This window comes from Pholis gunnellus (genome assembly GCF_910591455.1).
Source record: "Pholis gunnellus genome assembly, chromosome: 23".
Classification (NCBI taxonomy): Eukaryota; Metazoa; Chordata; class Actinopteri; order Perciformes; family Pholidae; genus Pholis; species Pholis gunnellus.
The window spans coordinates 13,669,098-13,685,381 of NC_136550.1; the positions used below are offsets into that span (position 1 = coordinate 13,669,098).

The 16,284-nt window shown below is 43.5% G+C and overlaps 2 protein-coding genes across 2 annotated transcripts; both read left to right on the forward strand.

Moving 5' to 3' along the window:
* Nucleotides 1–2,532: 2,532 nt before the first annotated feature.
* vgf (VGF nerve growth factor inducible) lies at nt 2,533–4,689 on the forward strand (the record flags this gene model as incomplete). Its single annotated transcript, XM_079184638.1, has 1 exon — nt 2,533–4,689. The coding sequence occupies one exon, from the start codon at nt 2,533–2,535 to the stop codon at nt 4,687–4,689; it is 2,157 nt and encodes a 718-aa protein (XP_079040764.1).
* A 6,038-nt stretch (nt 4,690–10,727) lies between these two features.
* Nucleotides 10,728–15,405, forward strand: snapc2 (small nuclear RNA activating complex, polypeptide 2). Its single transcript, XM_079185051.1, has 6 exons — nt 10,728–11,127; nt 11,229–11,402; nt 11,599–11,731; nt 12,065–12,730; nt 12,921–13,009; nt 14,491–15,405. The coding sequence occupies exons 1-6, from the start codon at nt 10,915–10,917 to the stop codon at nt 14,791–14,793; spliced, it is 1,578 nt and encodes a 525-aa protein (XP_079041177.1). The 5' UTR covers nt 10,728–10,914; the 3' UTR covers nt 14,794–15,405.
* Nucleotides 15,406–16,284: the final 879 nt, after the last annotated feature.

Sequence of the window (16,284 nt, forward strand, 5' to 3'; positions counted from 1 at the left end):
TTTATATATTATAATCTTGTTTAAAAAAGAAAAAGTGTTATGTTTTATGAGTGTAGATCAGCCCAAAAGAAAATTGTCAAAATGTTGAAATCAGTGGTTTCTGGTGTTTGTTGGGTTGAAGTTGTCTGTTAATTGAGTCAGAAAACATCCAAATCCCCTTTAGTCACGTGACACATGATATATTAATTGATCCAGTATCCATTTTTTTTTTGAGTTAACACAAAACAATTAACACGCTTTTTAATTGGAGCTTTGCATTGTGCGGGAGCTGAATGTATTGCCACTTGGACTTTCCATATTCCTTTGCCTATGGTCAACACAGAGGTGGCTGTGTTGCCCCCCTCCATTTTCTGCCTCCTCCTCCTCCCCACCATCATCACCATCATCATCATCATCATCATCATCACCACCATCTCAATTATCGTCATCTCCAGCCACCATCACCATGACTCGCTTTGCCGAAAATAACCACATTGAACATGAAGTGGAACGAAGCTGCTTTGTGTGCATCAAGGTGACGGTTTAAAAAGAAATAAAGAAATAAAGAACAAAGGTGATGACACAGAGTCAATGACAGCCCTTTGTCGTGTCTAAAATGTCTGCATAACACTGATCCGTGATTGCTGTTTTGTTTGTTTTTTTGGAGGTTTACAGTGTGTAGGTTGGTGGCAGGTTACTCATGTTGCCAGAAGTCTGGAGGTGGCTTCATGTTCACAGGTTTTTCTTGTGCTCTTGATTCTTGGGTCTCAGAGGCGGATTATTAATCCGCTTTGTTGGTATCAACTGTGGCTGTTGGTATCAACTGTGGTGTGACCTGCTCAGGTCATGGAGCCTAAACCTCCTGCAATCTGTTTGCTTATAATATATCAGTTTGCTTTGTATGTGCGGAGGATGAGACGAAGCCAGTCTATCATTCGCTGCGTGTTTGCACATCACGCATCACGCATCACGCATCCGCTGCATTCCAGCCACCTCCACTGCAGAACGTGCCAGTCAGTTGGTCTGGTGGCTCTTGAAATGGCAGATTTTTTCCAATCACAAATTAACTTGTTTCCGACATTTTTTAGGGTGTCTTGAATCATCTCTGCACCAGTATCACACACAGATATATATAAACTAATTGTTGAAGTCGTGTGTATATATTTATATATATATATATATATATATATATTATTATTATTTTATTTTTTATTATTTTTGCAGTGTCCTTAAATGATTTGCAGCAAACAGTGTGGCGTGGTGCTATGCAGCACGGCGCTGGTCCACGTAAAAGAAGAGCCGGTTATTATTCCCGCCCCTCCTCGATGCTGAGCTGAATTCAATAATGTTACTCTATCAGCAAAATATGTTGCATGTGGTGCAGTGGTCCCGCTCCTGAATAGCCACATACCGATGCGTGCTTTCATGTCCCTTCAAGAGTTGGCTCTTCATTGGCTGAATTGTGGTTTTAAAAAAAGGAAATAAGAGTGTAACAATGTGGGAACTTAAAGGGGAACTACACCCATTTTCAAAATCCATAAATGTTATTCATTGTCCTAGTAAGAATATATGTAAACATGAAAAACTCAAATCCTAAAACGTGCTAAAATGACTGTGATGTCATCAAGAATGAAGCTTGGAGCTGCTCCACAGGCAATCAATCGGGAAACATGTTCTAGATGACATTAAGTATCCAGAGGAATATTTTTAGTATGCGGCTACATTTTACATTTTACAACTGAGAACACTAAAATAGAATAAAGCTCATTTGTGTAAAAAAGAAAAAGAAAAAATCAGTCTCCTATTCATTGTCTATGCAGCAGCTTATTTCTTGATAGCATCATAAATTTGAGACTTGGAGCGTTTTTTTCATGCGATTAATTTGCACGTCAATGTATTTTTTCGAACTGTTGTTTTTGTGATGAGTAGCCTACGTGGATATTACGTGAGCAAAAAGCGGCGTAGGTTTTCCCGCACTAAGTTCGAGTTTTCTGAGCATTTAGACCCCGAATAAAGGCATCAACCAATCACGTCGTGCGGAACAGATATATTCAAAATTGAATGCACTACAACACAGACTCAGTAGTCCGAAACCAAATTGGGAAACTTTATTACTCCTTTCAACCTTGACAAAGGCAGCGCAGACCAGATCCACTTTTTCCGTTCTTACCTTTCACAATAAAAGCCCCAGACATATAACTGTTTACCAGAGGGAACTCAAATTCACTCAGGGCATTTTGCTCCTTTAGAAAAATAACTCACGGCATTAAGGGGTACATAATGTTTGAATATTAGCTATCTGCTCATTCACCACCCTGACCCATACACCCTTATTGTTCACCTTGCTTCATTGAGGACACAGTATAGAATCTCAAGGTTCAGATTTATCTAATAACGGCGACTTTTCAATAATTTGGTGCTATGACTTTGTGCTACAGGGCGAGATTTTTTATTGAGTCATTGAAACTGAAAATGTGTCTCTGTGCTTTCTTCTGTCCTCCAGGCATTTCTGATCCCCCTTGCTGCTCACAGCAGGCCCTCTTCTGAGTGACCATGATTGGGTACCATGATGCCTCAAGTGCCCTTACCGTCCTAGTCCTCCTGACAGGGGCTTCCTTCCTCCATCTGTCCACCTCCAAGCCGATCAACACCCCTCGAGATGTTGATTACCCACACAGAGATGGTCCTCGTGGAAGGGACGAGGAGACACGATCGATGCAGAAAGAAGATGCAGAGGAAGAGGAGGAGCTCTTCAAAGATGTGGATCCCAAAACACTAGCGGCGGTTTTACTGGAGGCTCTGAATCACTCACGAGTAGAGCAAAGATGGGAGGGAGGGGAGCGCAATGAGATGGAAGGAGAAACGAAGGCTGAGATGGGAGAGGTTAAAGAAGAAGAAGCAGGCAGAGAAGTGAGAACGATGGAGGGGGCAGACAGAGACCGAGATGGACGACAGGAGTTGGAGCTGCTGATGGCCGCGCAGCAGAAGAAGCGGGAAAGAGAGGAGGAAGAGGAGAGGCAGAAAGCTCGAGAAGAAGAAGAGAAGATGACAGAAAAGGTGACCAGTCGCACAACAAGTCAGATGGTCCAGGTCCATGCAGAGCGGCAGCCCGCTAGTCTGGATGAAAGAGGGGAGAACGGGCAGGGCGCTGCCCCCCAGCAGGGGCCGAACGGCCCTGAACAAGGCAGCAATGAGGAGGAGGAGCAGCTCAGCCCAGAGGAGCTAAAGAACCTGGAGACCATGATGAAGGAGTTTCCTCGTTTGAACACGGCCACTAAGAGGGAGGGAGATTCAGAGCAAAACCAGAGAGAGAGCAGAGGTTACAGCCGCTTCAACGATATCTTACCAATCAACAAAGGCAATGACCTCGCCATGTCTAAGAAGAAACTGAAATGGCAGGAGGAGACGCAGAAAGGCCTGAACTTCCCAACGTTCAGGGGGGGCAATTTCATGGACGACTTCGAGGACAACAATTACGCTGGCGGTAATGCAGCACAGTCGCCCCAACCAGCAGAACAGGAGGTGATGGAAGAGGATGAACCACAGGATGAGGAGGAAGACGAGGAGGTGTTGAGTCCGGAGGAGGAGGAGGCTCAGGCCAAAGCAGAGCAGGAGGAGATGAGGAGGCAGGCGGCCGAGGCACAGAGAGCCAAGATGGAGGAGGAGAAGCTGGCCGACATTGCCTCGGACATGCTGCTGCGCTACATGGTCAAACAGAACAACGGGAACAAGAAGTACAGCTCTTCCCTGTCCAATGCCGCGGAGGACAAGAGATCCGATGAGGAACAGGAGGTGACGGAGGAGGACGATATTGATCCCCAGACCATCGACAAGCTGATCGAGATCTCCAACAAGCTCCACCTCCCTGCCGACGACGTGGTGGACATTATCAGCGATGTGGAAAAGAAGAAGAAGAAAGACGTGCCGCCCGAGATGGCGTCTCGTTGGCAACGACCTCCAACTTCGCTATCTTCCCCGTTCTCGTCGTCCAATGGTTTCTCAGCATCACAGATTCCAACCAGTCAAAATAGCTTTCCCGTCTCTAAGCAACCCTCCCCAGCTGTCAATCTCCTCAAAACATGGTTACAGGAGAAATCACCGACCAAGTCGCAGGATCTCTGGAGCAAACCTGCCAAGCCTCTGATGGCCAATCAGAATCGTTGGCCCAAACCTCAGAAGCCTCTGTCAATCAAACAGGACCTCTGGCTAAAATCACCCAAGCCAGTTTGGACTGGCTACCCTTTGTACCCCTACACATACCCGTCCTACTACCAGAGGAAGCAGTACCCAGACTACTACCCCATCTATTTCCCTCCTCCCCCCAGACCCAAACTCCGTTACTACGTCCCCAAACCCGCTCTTACCCGCAACAACTTCCTTGGGAATTCCGTGGACGACACCTACTCTTTCTCTCCCAAACGGCGTTACCACAGCTGGGTCCAGCCCCGACTGAGAACCCCCCCCGCAGTCCTCCAGCAGAGGCCTTACTACACCACCTACCGGTATCAGCCGGTACCCAAACCTCGCTCCCCTCTCCGAATGCCTGTGATCCTGCCTCAGCAGAAATATTATTACTCAGCCCCGGCAGCACCCGCAGCAACAAGAAATGAAGATTATTACGTGGCTGGAAAGCAGCCAGAGAGCAGCAACCGTGACGATCTGGAGAAATACATACAGCAGATACTCATGAAGAGGCCACTGTTGGACTGAAAGAGGGACGAGGAAGCGAGAGTATGGGGAAAGATGAGAGATGGGCAGAAAAGTATTTCTTTATGATCTTATTTTGCTGGTGTTTGGTTTTGTATTATATATGTAACAAGTTCCTTTCTCCTATTTGGTGTTTTGATTTGGCCAAGGACATTAAGGAGGACTTTTTTTTCCAGAGCTAGTCTGGATGAAATGTCACTTTGACAGGAAAAGGAGAGGGAAGATACACATCTCCACTCCTCCTCCTTGTAGGAGAGGACACAGGACGAACGTGGTCCGTTGGAAAGCATGCTGCGGCAGAGATTTGTATCATGCTAGAACTTCTCATCCAAACTCCCGGCACAACAACATTCTCCATTTGGACATTTTACAATGCCAACCAAGGAGGACGCTTGAATATGTTGTTACCTGTACCTTTAAGAAAAGTATATTTTTCAGAGTCAGATCGTAAGCAGCGTTGAATGCTGGGAAGCGTTTGGAGCCTGATGGAGTTCTGTCTAAACACAAAAAGAATATGTGTGTGATTATCTCAGGCAGGGAAATTTGAACAATATTACATAAACATATTCTTTCTGAAATGACCACCTTCTGTCCATATAGTGCACAACAGACACACCTTTCATCTCTCAGAGATGACATCAAAATCATGCATATTCTGGGAATGGCCTCTTTCCGGAGCCATTTGCTGTCTCATTTTTAAAAAATGAATACATTTGTATGCAAATGTTTCATTTTTTGGTGGTATTTGTATGAAGATGCAGCAAAAACATTTCAGCATAACAGCACCTTCTCATTATGTATGCTCACACATACCCACCAAAGCTCTTCATCATGAAATATAACACACCAAAAAGCATATTCCATACAAAGGGCTGTGGAAGCCACACTAACAACACTATAATGGCTGGGATGACTCACCCCTTTGCATAACTTCAATTACCTTGTTGCTATGGTGCCAAACCCTGACCAAACTCTATATGGCATTCTTTTGACGCCTCCAGAGGAGGATGTAGTGGTGGAGGCACATACTGCTCTTTTACTAAACGCGTGCATTTTAACAGGTAAGGCTGGTGTTGTATTAGATCACTAAATGTGTTCCATATCTTCTTACCCCATCTGTAGCACTCAGTTTATATTCCTAATCTAGAAAATCACCAGCCTTATCCTTTAAAGACACCCTCAATGGTTTCCTCATAGCTCCCCAAAGTGCCCCTAAATCCCAAAGTTCTCTTCAGCTCGATGAAGTCCATTTAGTGCAATTTTATTATTCAAAATATATCTTTCATTAATCTTTACAGGGCTAAAAAATAAAGATTGCCAGCTTGCCCGGGGCAAATAAAATGCCACGATGAGCCAGTAAATCTAGCAACTTTGTTTAAAACAATTTGTATAAGGGCAAGTAAAGATTGAATTTGGGCAAGTAGACACTCAACCCGACGACTCAAAGTCTATGATTGTTTTTCTTTTGTTCTAAATGTTGCACAGCCATCGATCGCCCATTTTATACATTTGTAGATGGGAACTTTTTTCCAAATTCTGAGCTGAAACTGGCTGCCTTACATGTCACTGTGACACCCCGAACATTGCGCTTCATGTTTTCTTTTGTACCACTTGATATTATCCACGAGATCAAGGCAGTAATCTTTTGTAATGGAAGCAGACGGGATAATGAAATGATTCTCTGGAACTGACTCCACTGGAGATGGGATCAGTTCGCTCATATTCAGGTTTAAGTCACAATTTAAAAAATAAACATGATGAAGGGATTTTTCATTGCTTGGATTGGATGGCAGTGTTATACATATGATTGTATTGTATTGCAGTTTTTTAACATGCAAAAAGGATTGTACTGCTGAGAATTCCCTTCTTTACTTAAATGGCTACTGATAATCAGTAATCAATAAACACTTCCTTTTCCTCCCCGTTTACCTCTTTTTCAAATGCGTCACTGGGAACGAGAGCAGATGTTGCTCTTTGGTTTGTTTGTATTGTTGACCTTTGTGGTCATCTGTTGCTAAGGGATGAGAAAATCTCAATGTGTTTGTTGTCAAGCCAAAACAGAATCATGGCATCGACAATCTCAAACGGAAAAAGAATGTCAACATGAGGACATTCGTCCAAAAACAATGAGAGTGAACTGATATAAAAATAAAAACAAAGCTTTTTTGTAATTTGTAATGGTTTGTTGTTTTTTCAAGAAGGAAGTCCCATATTGAGAAAGAGAAGGGTAGAAAAAAAGAGGCTGAGATATGAAGCGACAGACCAGAGGCGAGGGTACAGTGTCTGCACGTTTATGTATACTTGCATCTAAAAATTGCTTCTTTGAAGACGTACAAGCATCAATTAAAAAAGTATAAAAAAAACTCTAAAGATGACAGAAACAATGACGTCGGTGTACCTTAAAATCATTGTTTGAGTCATGTTTGCGGCGAGTGTTGTCCATGGTCTTTCTAGATGTACCTTGTTGTAACCATCGTAATAAACATGCGTTGCTGGATGTAAATATGCGCATGTCAATGACTACTTTTGCTATACATGAAGAAACAATAAAGTCAAACTATTTTTAATACAAATGTGCTTCACTGTGGTTAGAGATCATTTGTATGTGAAAGGAGACAGCAAAGGATGGATGGATGGATGGATGGATGGAAGGATGGCTGGATGGATGGATGGAAGGATGAATGGATGGAAGGATGGCTGGATGGATGGATGGATGGATGGAAGGATGGATGGATGGAAGGATGGATGGATGGATGGAAGGATTGCTGAATGGATGGATGGATAGAAGGATGAATGAATGGAAGGATGGCTGGATGGATGGATGGATGGAAGGATGGATGGATGGATGGATGGAAGGATGGAAGGATGGATGAATGGATGGATATCAAAAGCATTCTGGTTTGTAGTCCGTGTAGTACTGACCAATCACAAATGAGCGGGCTTAGGTTGCATACAGGTAAAACATTAAGGTGAAGTAATTTGTCAAGGCTGTGGGCAGCACAAACAAAATTCCATTTAGCTCCATTGTGTTGGCGTGGAGGCTGGGCGCATTAGTTACCCGTTAAAAGATCAACTGTCAATGTCACCAGAATGAGGCCAACAACTGCCTCAATGACGATCCGGCGCAATCTGAAAACTACATTCTCCTTCTTATGAATAAATCATGAACGTATCTAGGGTTAAGAAGGATAATCCCCTGTGTAGCCCCTCGGGCCGATTACAGCACAGACAGTAATTAAAGGTGGAAGGGAGCAGAAGACAGGATTCGGCTTGCTTTGATACGTCGTGCTGCTCCGGGGTGGGGGTGTTCAGCAGGGTGATTAGAGGTTAGAGCAGGAGGTGGGGATCGTGGGCTGCAGGGATGTGCTAACACCCACACAGTGGGTGTGTTTGAGAAACACTGAAACTATAGAGAGGACTTCCACAGGCTGTCAAGCGACGTTCAGTAATTCAACCTCAGAACAACATGGACGGATGCGTGAACTGACTGGGTGGTGTGGGTGACAGGAATGCACAGGAATAAAAGACAGACAGGAATGAGATGGGACATGCATGAGTCTGAGACACAAGGCTGCACTGAAATGAAAATCCAAATGAAACGGCTGCTGGTGAGAATAAAGAGGAGGGAGAGTTGAGGAACAGAGAAGAGGAGAGAGAAAGAGAGAGAGAGAGAGAGAGAGAGAGAGAGAGTGAGAGTATGACAGGGAGGGATGAGATAAGGGAGGAGTGGAGCGGGTTGATGGTTGCAGCTCTGCCCATGGAGAGGTGCGGTGATTCATGATGTCACGTGGTGAAGACTGGGTGACTCATCCACCAACATCATCATGCAGCCACTGCAGAGCACCCAAACACACACACACACACACACACACACACACACACACACACACACACACACACACACACACACACACACACACACACACACACACACACACACACACACACACACACACACACACACGAAAGTGCACACATAAGACATGTGTACAACATGCACGTTCATGCACACTGATCAAAAATATTCACGAGGATGTAATTTGTCAATAGAAAGCAGGAAGCAGCATGCTCATTAGAACACTTACAATACATTTACATACTAATAAGCAACATGCAGTAGCTGCTGGTCCTTGGTATTAACATGTGATCTATATCTGGGTGTGTTATCTGGATAATGACACCTGAATGTGACTTAACATTTACACATGCTCTTAATAAGTCATGTTAATTATTTCCACTTGGCCCAAATCTAGTTTACAAAACTAAACGGTGTGTTTGCCTTATTCTGCTCTTTCTTATATTTGGGTATAAGTATGCACTCCAGTAAACCCATCCTAAACTCTTTTATTTAGTCTTCATTCATTTTTTTCTCCTTGCATGTATTAGCCATAAAGTGTTTGCAGAATATTTGTTTCAAATGAGTTAGCCAGACGGTTCAACAAGCTAGAAGAGTGTAGCACGTGTTCATCTATATACTTAAAAAAATATTTATCTCTATATGTGCTCACTCTATATGAGCGTTTATAAACTTAATTTGCAGACTTTCACTCACACCGGTAGCGTGGCCGAGCGGTCTAAGGCGCTGGATTAAGGCTCCAGTCTCCTCGGAGGCGTGGGTTCGAATCCCACCGCTGCCAAAGTGGGTGTGTGTATTTTTTTCAACTATATTAAATAAATTGTAGTAGAAGTAGTTCTTATTTTCCCAGAAAGTACAAAAAATGTCAAACTGCTTTTGATACCCATTCAAACGCTCACTTCAGGCTGCATATCCCGCCATCTCGCAGAGTCAGCTGTTGGCTTCGCAAACGTTAATCATCCATAACCATAGTGTAATGAAACTTGTAGGGCAGGGGTCTCAAACTCATTTTCACTCTGGCCCACATCAGCATCACGGTCGCCCTCAAAGGGCCGGTTGTAAATGTAAGACTGTGTAAATGTAACTACTCCTAACATATTGGTAAATAACTGTCTCTGCATTTGATTATTGTTTATTCAAGTGTAAAAATATTGTACATGCAGTTATATAAATGTAAAAATATATTTAAGCACATTTCTGTTATTATAACTTAAATCATTTTAATTTGCCACATTACTCTATCAAACTTTTAAAGAAAATAGCAAAGACAAATATCAAACACGAAATTATTACAATAACTTTGTTCAATGGTTAAAATCCTTTCAAGGGTGAGTTTGCACAATCTCACGTGAAGTATTTCATTTGTTGTAAAGCCACGTTTAAAGTGGTCTTCAATGTACTCACAATCCATTTATATGTCAAATGTACAGTAACCAGCTAAAGATCTGCTTCTATGACTGTTGTTTTTAAGTATCTAATAATTTTGACTTTCTATCTCATAACTTCGACTTTCTATCTCATCATTTCGACTCTGGGGATTTTTTTATTATCAAGTCTAACTTTACATTTTTTTTTTTTACTTTTCTTTTTTTTTTGCTGGCGGATTCGCGGGCCACATAAAATAACGTGGTGGGCCGGATTCGTGGCGTAAACAATACCTGGAAGAATGAGATTAGGGCGAAATATACCCTGAACACCAATAGGGCAACCCGGAAGCAGTTAGACCCCTTGCCTTCAAATTAAAGTGACGAAGTACCACATCGAGTGACTTCCGCTTTTTTTGCACGTTATAGCCTACTAGAAAAGGGGAAATGATCCACTGTGTGTATTGCTTACATGCTCTACATTGTGATTACTACCCAAAAATCAGAGAGCCTATATAGCGTTTACAGTGTTAAATGCTATAGGTTGATGAGATTAAGGAGAGATATTGAATTTGCATTTAAATTATGCATTGATAAAGACTTACATTTATGTATTATGTTATCGTTTGAAAACACTTCACAGGCCATTCAAAATACAAAAAGGGGGGATTTAAAATATATATTTGGAGACTTGCTTTAGGTTTTTGTACACATCTTTTTTTAATCGAATCCGTAGATAGAGAGGGAACGCTTTTACTCTGAAAATATCGCATCGGAAAACGTATTGTTGACGTTGGATCCGAACGCAGGCAGGCGGGTTGATGCCGTGATGGTCTCAGTCTGCGAGGAGACACACGTTTTAAATTCAGTTTTACGCTCATATAGAAGTTTGTGTCTCGTGAGAGACGGACACAACTATCCGAGCTGCACGAGACGAACTACGAGTTTGCCTCGTGACTCTTTCTTACTGTTGTTGTTGTCGGGTTTGGACCTGCCACGTGAGTCGAGATGAAGCCGCCTGCTCGTAAACGAACTAAACCAAATCGCAACCTGAATCCCGAACCGGTGCGGCCTCCGCCCAAAGTGACCTATCATTGGCAGCGAGCCGAGCAGAGGAAACTCCTGAAAGCCCTGAAGATATTCTGCAGGTTCACTCGAGGGAACGGAGACATCGACTACGCTTACCTGAGGAAATCCGTGCCCACTCGGTCCATCTCAGAGGTACGATTTACCAACCCGTTGTTTCTGTTCCAAACGTTTGGAACCACCGTTTTTGGGTAGTTTCGTGTTTGTGGGTAAAGTCTGTCCCTCCCCTCCTTTAGATCCAGACTGTGGTGGAATTTTTGAAGAACAGAGTGATCTCACTGGTGAGCCACAAGCTGAAGAAGAAGATATGGGAGGAGAAGAAGGTCAGAAAGCCCATCGAGCAGTGGACACACATGGCCTCCGCTATTGCTGGAACACGCGAGGAACCCATTTCCGCTGCTTTCTCCCAGGTACTGCAAGCCAAGCCGAGATATCAATACCTCATGTTGGGTTCGGTCTTATTCATTTCCGATTGTTGTTCTTGTACATAATGGAAGTGGAACTTGGAATAACACTGTAAGTGTAAGTGTAAAAAACAAAACCCATCATCTTTGACTCATGTTGCTCTGATCCTCCCACCATCCTCCTCCTCTCCCTGTTTCTCAGATGCTGATAGTGTCGTCCACAGAGCCTTGCACCCTAAGGAACTGTGACCCCCCTCAGGTCTACAGACCACCCACAGACAGGCCCGTTGGTCGCACCGTCCCTCTGAGGCCAATGCCTCGGTTGCCAATCAAAGGTATGGACCTCCAGTTACTCTGTGTTATCAAATATTGCTGATCAATATATATATATATATATGGATATACGATTTGCATCTGTTTGTAGTTGTTTTGAGTCCATGTAGTTGTGTTGTGTGTCTTTGTAGTTATTTTGCATCCTTAGTGGTTGTTTATGTCTCTTTGTAGCTGTATTTTGTGTCTTTGTGGTTGTTTGATTCACTTTCCAACAAGAGCTGTCACTTTAAACATGGCCTCTGACCCGTGCTCAGATGCGTCGCTACTTCCCTCCACATCACTGTGATAAAGGAGCATGTTACAGCTTTTACAACGTACGATTTCCTCCCTCTTAGTTGAGCATCCTGGCACCAACACAGGCCGCCCTGTCCTGGTACACAAGACTCCAGCACCAGCCAGAAGACTCGCAGCACCATCCCAAGTGGTTAGAGTGCTAAACAGCATTGTCCCTCCACCCCAGCAACAGCTTCCTACCACAGCTGGAACCTCACCTGCTAGCACCCCCACCTCTCAGTCCGCTGCCACCTCCTACCAACCGAGTCCAGCAGCAAAAATACTCGCCGCGCCCGCTTCATCTCCGCAACCCGCCTCACAGACTGCGACCCCAGTTACAGGACAAGTCTCACCTGGTTGTGGCTCTGTAGCAGTGGTAATCCAAACTACCCAGCAGCCCTCAGAGCAGAGCCTCACCACCAAGTCCACCAGCGCTACATCGAAGTCCACTTTATCCGGTCCCCACGCGCCCCTCTCCTCCTCTGCCACCAGTCAAACTCCGGTCCCCAGCACCACGCCATCCTCCGACGCCTCTTCCGCCCCCCCAAAGCCCCCGCTCTCCACCCCCGCCGCGGCGTTCCACGCCAAGTTTGGTCGCACCAGCAAGTACGCTACAAAAGACAGTCCCAGGATTTTCGGCATCAAGAGCGTAGTGGACTTCGAGAGGATCTATCGCTACCTGAGCAGCATCCACCAGCCGAATGATGACTGTCATCTCACCCCCATGGGTGAGTCAGAGATCTTCTTTCATAAAATGGAATCAATTTGGTCCTCTACAATACAATCCCAGCCCCCATCACACATACAGCAACTGTCTATTGTAACCATCCATGTTTCTGTACTTTGTCGTTCTTAGCGTTGCAAACATTTCCCTACTGCTGCATTAAAGTGAACCACTTTTCTAATATCGTCCTCCAGAGAGCGCCATAATGTTGGACCTGTTGATGTCTCTCCCAGAGGAGCTCCCCCTGCTGAACTGCAACAAACTGCACGAACATCTGATCCAGGTACACCTCGCTGCACACTAACGCTTGCTGCAGTAAAGTGAGTGCAGAGGATGACGTGTTGTGACGGTGCGGAGCAGAGAGACACTGGGACCAGTAGCTGGTCGGCGGGGTGGGGAGCCGCACTCTGCTCCATTCTGTCGACCCTCAAGTGGGGCAACTTCCTTTAATTTATTGATACTGACGTTAATGTGAAAGGAAGTCTATGATAGCGCCACTTTTCCTCTTGTTGTCTGCCCCACGATTAAACTGAACTGACTCACCAAACAACGTTTGAAAATGAAGACGTCCGCCCTGCTCTCTGTGTCGCCTTTAAATGACATGGAACCAAAACGCTGTGGTTTGCAAAGAAGACCGTATAGTTCATTGAGTTCTACTGACACGCAGACCAGAGACCTGTGGAAATACAACATGACGCTATCAGGCCTGATTAGATTAAATGTATTAAAAAATGATATATATGTATGTATGTATGTCTGGCAAGCCCCAAAGTACAGGTCACAGTAAAGCCTGTATAGGAATTGTTGACATAATCAACAGGAGCTGGTATCACCAGCATGTGAGTTAAAGGGTGAGTCCATATTTCAAAAAATATATCATTCTGTTGCTTCCCAGTTGTGTTACTTATATATTCAAATCCGAACATTTAAATTTAGTCAAATTGCTTTGTGGTTTTGAAGAGAGCAATCTAACAGCTTCAGTTCCCAGACATTAAGTGCGGTCTGGCGGTAAGGTGAAGCAGTGAAAATATTCTTAAATAGTACACTTTAAACTGCGAATGATTTTTTTTTAGGTGTCTAAAATATGTTTTTCTGCTGCTCCCGTCTATAGCCGCTTTAACTTGCCGTTGTGGAACTGAAGCTGTTCTATTGCTCTCTTCCCAGCCACTGGACATTGACGAAAACAGTCATTTTACCTCGCATAACAGGAGTACGGGAGTATACATCCAGCCCCTCTTCAAATATCAGAACTACACTGGTTGCTCGTCGGTTGCTCATCAATACCACTTTTTCTCAGACCTGTAGTACCTGTAGTAGTACCTGTAGTAGTACCTGTATTTGCATTTGGGTACTTGCCGATACCGATTTTCGAGTTCTTAATAATACCATTATAGTTCTAACAATGTTTTTTTTTTTCAGATGTTCCTCATTTACTGACAACAAATTGAATATACAACATGGTGACTTTGTGTTTTCCTGATACAAACAGCACTGTTGGCAGTAGGGATGGAACCGTGCTACCAGTAAAACAGTTAAAAAGAATATTAAAAATACAAAAAGCTGAGCGGAGCGGCTAGTGACGAGGGAACTGTGGACTTCCTGTTTGGCGCGTACACTCCAGCAGGAGATAAATAAAGAATTTTAATCTTTAGGAACAGAGTCGCCCTTTAAGTACAGTGTGTACCGGCGCAGACCTGGTCCGTACCAAACTTGCAACGGTATTTGTACAAGTTTGTTCATTTTTGTACTTTGCGTTGTCTTCAGGTGTACCAATTTCTCTCATCGACCGCTTACTCCAAGATGGCGGGAGAAAAGTTTAAAGAGCTAAAGGATGGAATCCGTGCTCGAGACGGCAAAACAACAAACCGTCAGCCGAGAGCTGCTCGGCCTGCTGACGGCAGTGATGTCACGGCCAGCGGAGCGAAGAAACGGCAGCCTAATGAAGCTGAGAGCCAATCGTCAGGGAGCACTAACGCATCGGGCCAATCGGGGGACTCGGATGAGATGGGACTCAGCCCCGCCCTCAACCCTTTTATGGTGCCACTGAAACTGTTGATGCGCAAATAGGCCAAAATGTATAAATACAAATCTGCACTATGCTTTAGTTGTGTCTACGTTCTATGATTGTACATTATATTTATGGATTGTTTAGTCATCGTTTGTCTCTCGGGTTACTGGGCTGAATATTGAACCAGAGAATCTGGAGTATTGAAACTTGGCAACGAATGTCTGGTTCATCGTCCCGTTTAGATTTCGGTAAAGTTCCTGTTCAGCTACTTTTATTAAGACAACATTAAACACTGATGCATTGAGAAGTTTGGCTTATTTTGTTAAAGGTCCTTTTTTTGTAGAAAGTGAGATTCCAGACTGGGCTTTTTCAGGACGGGTCTTAAAGAGACAGGCGCTAAAACGGAGCGTTTCAGACCGAGGATGAATGCAGGTAATCAGACGGACAGTTTGAGAAATATAAAGTGTTTTTTTGAACATTAAAGCATTTAAACACGTTCTAGTAGAAACCCAAAATACAAGTATGAACCTGAAAATGAGCATGACATGTCTCCTTTAAATGAAAGAAATGGTTTAGTACAGGGCAGCAGTTTATAATTACATTTACTGTTGATTGATCTGTTGGTCGTTTTCTTTTGTTTGGATTATAAAATGTCAGAATAAAAGTGACATATTCAAAAGATCTAGTCTCTTGGAAATCATTTTTTCCAAATCAAGACGTTTCAATCAGTATCGTTTTCTACCAGTAGTGAAACTGAGGCTGAGAAGAGATTAACTGTAGTTCAGTTGTGAGACCAAAGCCACTATGAAATTATATTGATTACTAGTCTGTAACCCTTTTACCACAATCATAAAGTACAGGAAAAAAAGCTCAAATTCAAACAAAAAGGGCGTCTGGGTTTAGGGTTCGCCTGGAGACTTGCACTGCGATGGCAGCAGATGGCAGCAAAAGCCATTCAGGGAATTCACCGGTGCTGCTAGAAGAAGAAAGCTGAGCGCTGACTGGAGGCCGGGTATCAAAGCGGAGTACTTCTTTATTCCTCCTGGTTTAAATAGAAAGGATATATCTTCAGTATGGAAGACTTAACATGACTAAAAAAAGAATCAAACAAATACAAATGTTCTTCCATATACTCTTTTAAAGTATGCATCGGCATGTTAAATGATAAGTATTTGACTTTTTGTCTTGAATGAATGAATGGTTTGTGGTGACTGGATTTTTCCACGGCCTCATTAAAATCCAATTTCAGCGATAGACCTGCTAATAATAGGGTGAAAGATTACACTTTATTTACCTCGAGGGAACATGTTGTGCAGCAGTTTGCAATACAAAGTAGGAGGAGTTTAAATATATTGAGGACAAGTAAAAGATGAATGAGGTGCAGACCCACTCTACAAAAAAAATGTAACTGATGAGTGATAAATTGCCAATTCAAAATGAACATGTCCAAAATAGAAACAGGTTAAACATTACATGCATATGTATTAGAAAGGTCATATAGATATGCATGTATTATATCAAATTGTATTATTATGGTAAATTGTTAATGG